The sequence below is a fragment of the Microchirus variegatus genome (genome assembly GCF_963457635.1).
Source record: "Microchirus variegatus genome assembly, chromosome: 11".
NCBI classification, from domain to species: domain Eukaryota; kingdom Metazoa; phylum Chordata; class Actinopteri; order Pleuronectiformes; family Soleidae; genus Microchirus; species Microchirus variegatus.
The window spans coordinates 17104382-17111192 of NC_139812.1; the positions used below are offsets into that span (position 1 = coordinate 17104382).

Sequence of the window (6811 nt, forward strand, 5' to 3'; positions counted from 1 at the left end):
AAACGTCATATTATACAATGAATTGGTCCAAAATTTGACAAAAACGTAATTCTATACTATGTCGTCCAAAATTTGACAAAAAAGTAAAAAAAACAAAAAAACAAAGGTGTCAAAAATTTTGCAAATAAAGTCATAGTTTAATATGTCATCTAAAATGTGACAAAAAAGTCATATTTTAATCATCATTTAACATGCACGGAATTTACCAAGTATTGTTCTTTGCCTGGTAAGGTCTAAGGACAGAGGATGTTGCCAATCCTGTGAAGTCCTGTGAGACAAACTATGTTTTGTAAACTGTGGGCTATACAAATAAAGATTGATTGATTGATTGATTGACTGATAAAGGGTTAATGCTTCTGGTTTGACTATTACCATCATCAAGTATTAGAAGTTCCACTTGTGCATGGCTGAAAGTGGCCTTGCAGGTGTATCCACCATGTTCAGCCCATGCTGTTTATACATAATAAGGAGAATAAGTGCTGCTTTTCTCCCACTCTACGTCCAAAACAGTGAATGCACCAATTTCCACCACACCTGTCTGAGGAGCTCGATTACAGTCACCTGTGCGTGTGCTGTTCATCAAGACGCTGCAGAAACAACAACCAGAATGATTCACTTTGTTTGTTATGTCCTCACACTGATTGGAGTTCAGATAGTTGTGTCTTGAATCATGCTGTCAAACACAGGCCCCGTGGTAAGCTGCCTTTTGTTTTAACCTAATAATGATTGAGTGCTTCCTCTTCTAATGAAGGTTATTTATTCTGAGCCCAGCGGCTAAATCTATCAGTTCCATCTGAGATAAGTGGTTGAAATGCAGTTTGAGCAGTAACAAAAGCTGCCGACATAATATGTGAGAGCAAATCAAGCGTGATATGCATTGAAGCACTTGATTCTTGTGTTTTACAACAGTTGTGAACACATAAAAGGCAACGTATATAAAAAATGCAGACTGGCTTTGAGGAATCACGTCAACTTCACAAGCAGCACAACAGCTTCTCACTTAGATTTTTTTTTCTTGAAAACCAACCACAGGCCAAACTCTACCTGTCCATAATTCATGATGTGATTGAGAGTATGAGGGAGCTCTTCATAGAAGAAGGACTTGAAGACCGAGTCCTGGATGATTTAAGACATGTGAGGTTTTTTTTATTTTATTGTACACAACCTTACTTCATTCTCAAATATAAATGTTGTGCAGACATTTTACTGAATTTGTCAGATACAGCAAAGTTAGATGCATCAGTGAGAATGTATGCAGCACAACACGGAGACAGACTGCTGCGTCTTCTGCTTTTCTTCAGCTTTGGGAGTCAAAGATGATGCAGTCTAAAGCAATGGAAGACTTCAGGAAGAACAATATCAACTCCTCCAACTTTGTCCTCCAGCTCCCCGACAACTACGGCCTGACTGAACCAGAACCAGGTGGTTGTAGTTTAAACGTAGACATACACTACAATCTAATGTAAGTGATCAGTTAATCCCTGAGATGGGCGTGTGTCACCTGTTCTGTTGTCGTTTTCTGCTCTTAGCCTCAGTTGTGATCCCTGCAAGTCAGAATATCCACAGGTTCCCAGTCAAGGCGAGTGTCATCGGGGTTTATGGCACATCACTCGCACACATACGGAGCCCTGGACATGACGTGGTCAAATTTTTTTTAATCGTGGCCACAAAATAGTATTTCGTGGCCACAATTTAAATTATTTTTTGAATATTTGTATGTCATGTCCGGGGCTCCGTACACACACACACAAGCAAATGATAGCTGCGTTGTGATAGAATGAATTATGGTCACTGTATTAATTCATTTGGTCTGGATTATTCTAAATCACAAAGTACTTACTTGGGTTAGATATTAATTGAATATTTGAAAAAGAACCCCTCGATTCAATTCTACACTCTGGTGTTTTAACTTGAAGGTGCATTATGTAATAAATCTAAAGCAACTGGCCATAAAATCCTCCTAATATGTCACAGAGACTCAGGAATAATGTTCATATAACAAACTGAACTCACCAACAACAACAGTACAGCCAAAATATTTGCATTAAAAAAAATATTTTGCAGACTGCAAATCATGTTTATGTTTTGAAATCATGTTTTGGCATGTGGCGCCACCTACCTCTGTCTACCAATCATTGCAGTCAGTAGAGTCTCAGCTGCCGAGCAACCATGGGTTGCCAGTTACGTCAGAAAACGAAACCTAAAAGACCTCGGTATTTTGAATTTGAAAGTAGTAACTGTTTTTGGCCACATTCTTACATATGGCACCTTTTTAAATGTTCATCTTTTCAACGTGCTAATTGTGTGTATACATATATATTTATTACTATTTAAATGTTAGAGACTGAAATTAAACCTAAAAGCTCTTTTAATTTGCTCTTCTTGCAAACGTAAATTGAAATAAGAGAATTCAGCCGTCCACTCCCTGGCTCCAGTCCACCGTTGCAACACCTTTGACCTCTTCTGCAGCTGTATATCCAATGGCTGTGGTGGTAAATGCTCGACTTCTTTTCACACAATGTTTTAATTGCAGAACACCTCGGAGACCGTTGCTACTTTTTCTCTCCCTGCGGGCTTGGCTTACCCTGTGCAGATCCCAGCAGGAGTCACTCTACAAACAGCCTCTGGTATGAAATGACTTTACCTGCTCTGGGACTTTCTTTTTTAATTTCAGCCTGGACTAAATTATAGAAGTAACATTCTACTCTTCTCTTCCCCCCCCTTGAGGTCAACTCTACAAGGTCAATGTTCCTGTTGTGGTGACTCAGGCCCCAGTGGGTCAGCAACCTGTGTCCCACCTCACTCAGAAAGCTCCTGCCCCTCCGCCAGCTGCAGCCCCTTCAAGTACCGTTCATCCTCAGCAGGTGGAGCCAGCCCTTGTTTCAGCTGCTTGTATCCCACAGCTGCCTCTGCCTGATATACCCTCCAGTAAAGAGATCAACCTTCCCCAGCAGCAGCAGCAGCAGCAGCAGCAGCAGCAGCAGCAGCAAGTCCCCACTGCTGACTCCTCACATCTTCAGGAGGTCCACCCTCCACCGCCTGAAGTCACGACAGGAGAAAATGACCCGAGTGCTCAACCTGAACCTGTGAACTTCAGTTCCACTGCCTCACCCTCACCCTGCAGTCAGTTGTTAGACTTCCAGCTCAGCACAGAGGAGGCGGCCCTGCCACAGACCGCACTGCTGAAGACCAAAGACATTGATGACATCCTCAAAGAGGTGATTGAGGAGGAGAGAGAGAAAGCACAAAGGGTGAGGAATCAAGCACATGCTGATTTAAATATTTCCTTTTAAAGCAAATACTAATAACATTTGGATTAAGACTGAGTTGCTTTGTGAAGTGTGTTGGATCCATCATTATTGAGTTTGACCAGTTCTAATGGGTCATTGATTTTCTACCATAGGATTTTCTTCCTTGGCTCAATATCAAATTGTTGCAATTCCCCTTTAATATAATCTGAAAATAAATCTATTCATGTTTGTTTCAAATGTTCTTACTTTAAAGTTTTATTTATAATTATGAAATCCTCAAAATGAATCACACTCTGATATTAAAAACCCTTGGGGCCGAGTCTAATAAAAGTCACACTTGTAGCTTCTAAGTACAAAAAATCAGCCTTTGAAAAAAAAAAAAAAAAAAAAAGCAAGCTATAAAAAATGTACAATATTATATTCTACTTTTATTGAGTGGATTTTTTAAAATTATTATTCTTATTTTTTAAAGATTCAACCCTTTAAATTACAGTTTTTGTCATAATGCCACCATATTTTTTCCCCATAACATTGTCATGCATCCCCTGACCTTAGCTGAATATTAAATTGTTGTAGTTAATCACCATTCATGTTTGTTTTAAACAATAAATAAACAGAAAATATCAATTATTTTCATTATGTTTCATGCAAAGTAGATTTTGTGTGTGTGTTCAATTATTACAGCCTGGGAATAATGTCAATGATGAGCAGCAACACTTATGACAGTGCCATCTAGTGGAAATTTATATTTTCCCCGTATGTCGAATATGGCCAAAATGACGCCATCTGGTGGAGAGTAGTTAAAACGATAAATTGTAATGTTGAGCTATGGTAGCTCAGTGGTAGGTTGGGTTGTCTTTCATCTGGAAGGCTGTGGGTTCAATTCCTGTGTATAATACAATGCATTATGCTTTAATGGAAGATACTAATAACAAGATCAAATAAAAATACACAATATTGCCAACATCCCTGTTATATGCATATGCAACACATTTTATATATATATAAAAACAAAGAATAAAAATGGTGTAAAAAGCACACAACCAGCTCTAAGGTGGTGCTGACAACTGCAGCTAATTCAAGTGTGCAATTGTTCCACCGCTGATGTTTCTCCTTGTAATTCCCGTTGAGCAGGACCTGGACTACAGCTACAGTGAACTGTCCGACATCGTACAGCTGGACGGTGCCGCTGACAACTCTGACCTTGAGGAGGAGGAAGATGTCGTTCCGCTGGAGGAAAATGACTTTCTGGGTATGATCAATGCAGAAGCGATAAAGGTCCTGCAGGACGGAGATGGAAGCAGCGATGGCAACAGCATCTCCAGCAGTGACAGTGAGGGAGCAGATAAACCTTTAGAGGAAGAGGTGAGAGAGGGGGGTTTTGGTGTGTATTTTTTTTTTTTTTTTTTTTTTTTTAAGTACATCTCTGCATGCTCTGTTTCACTTAAAGGTGCATTATGTAATAAATCTAAAGCAACTGGCCATAAAATCCTCCTAATATGTCACAGAGACTCAGGAATAATGTTCATATAACAAACTGAACTCACCAACAACAACAGTACAGCCAAAATATTTGCATCTAAAAAATATTTTTGCGGACTGCAAATCATGTTTATGTTTTGGCATGTGGCGCCACCTACCGCCGTCTACCAATCATTGCAGTCAGTAGAGTCTCAGCTGCCGAGCAACCACGGGTTGCCAGTTATGTCAGAAAAACTAAACCTAAAAGACCTCGGTATTTTGAGTTTGAATGTAGTAACCGTTTTTGGCCACATTCTTACATATGGCACCTTTAACACACTCTGTTTTATGAGGATCCTTTGAATTCAGGCGACGATGTGATCGAGCAGGACATCCCAGACCTGTTCGACACCGACAACGTCATCGTTTGCCAGTACGACAAAGTAAGAATTGCACAGTAACAGCTCTCTGCCGGCGCCTGTATTTACCTCCTGCCACGTGCTAAACACCGACTGTTCTTTTATTAAAAAAGATACTTTGTCTATTGCAGATTCACCGCAGCAAAAACCGCTGGAAGTTTCATCTGAAAGACGGAGTGATGTGCTACGCAGGCAGGGACTATGTGTTCTCTAAAGCTGTTGGGGAAGCTGAGTGGTAATGAGCTTTTAGTTTCCCCAAACAGATCTGATAATCGTGTTGAACAAGCAAAAACAATTATAATGTAAACCACTTGGTGGTATAATTTGGATCACCACTGTGCACAATCACAGATGATTTTTTTTATTTATTTTTTTTATTTTTTGGACTAGTCCTGTAAATATTAGAGTGATCCTGCCACTGATTACTCACAGTGTTGCTTGTAAATCCAATTTGCTGAAACAGGAATTTATGTTGTGTATATTAGTTTTTCTTCATTGGAGGAACAAACTATCATTTGCCTGGAGTTTGTTTATGAGACAGTGTTGCTTTGAAAGCACCTACTGCTGTTTTGATTTTGTTTTGTTGTTTAACGTGAATCACAAATTGAATACACTGAACTTTAATGCTGTGGTGGAGTCAATGAGCTTCTTAGTGAGAGTTTATGTTCTTAGGATCAGCGAGAATGCCTTTGTGATGCCAAAGGTCAGAGGACAATGGCCAGACTGGTTTAAAAAAGACAATGGTAACGCATATAACCACTTGTTGCCAACTATTGAACATATTAACTAAATATATAATACTATAATAAATATTTAAGATAACGATGTTATTTGACAAAATAAACTGATTTAACCCTTTCCTCCACATACAGGGTACAACATGGAACTAAAGTAGGCCACCTGTGCTCCCCGGTGAGAATTTATCGAGCACCACTAGCTAGTTAAAGCTTAGCTTAGCATAGCATAGCAGCGGAGAAAACTTAATGAAAGCCCACAGCTAAGCCGAATTGCAAGTTCAACAATTAGTGGCTCCAATTTTACTTTTTTTGCCAGTATGTATTTGAAATGGGTCTTAAATTGTATTCATTATGGTCTTAAAAAAGTCTTAAAAAGTCTTAAATTTGACTTGTTGAAACCTGCAGAGACCCTGCACTTATTTGAACCAGCTCATTTTCTAAGAAGTCAGAAATGAATCAAGCACAACATTAAAAAAAATGTTTCTGTTCAGGAATGTGAATAACTGTAACATCTTAACCCTTTAAGGTACTTCTCGACCATTTGGTCGACCACACTTTAAGTCACTAGATATCATTGAAAAATGCATCAAGCTGAACTCACTTACACTAAATTAATTTGACTTGTTCTGAATGTTGTACTTGCAGAAGAATTATGCAAACCAGGTTTATTATGAACAGATATCTCAACCGTTTGGTAGAGGCCTGTATCTAAAATACTATGGGTCTAATTAAAATTAAATAAATAAATATATATGCACACACAAACATACATATATATGTATGTATATATGTATGTTTGTGTATTATCATAAATAAAACTAATGCAAAGAAATAATTTTTCCTTTACTTTTTTCTTGGTGTGTACCTTAAAGGGTTAATCAAGAAATACTGATTTGTATTTTTTTTGTTGGTAAAACTATAAATTAACAATAATTATATTTTA

The 6811-nt window shown here is 38.4% G+C and overlaps 1 protein-coding gene across 1 annotated transcript; it reads left to right on the forward strand.

The window, feature by feature from the left end:
- Positions 1–670: 670 nt before the first annotated feature.
- Positions 671–5370, forward strand: gtf2a1l (general transcription factor IIA, 1-like; the record flags this gene model as incomplete). Its single annotated transcript, XM_083897838.1, is given in 10 exon segments — positions 671–694; positions 1033–1134; positions 1302–1428; positions 1530–1573; positions 2534–2627; positions 2728–3251; positions 4325–4362; positions 4364–4616; positions 5066–5155; positions 5263–5370. Coding segments are annotated over 10 exon segments (1404 nt in total).
- Between the last annotated feature and the right edge of the window lie 1441 nt (positions 5371–6811).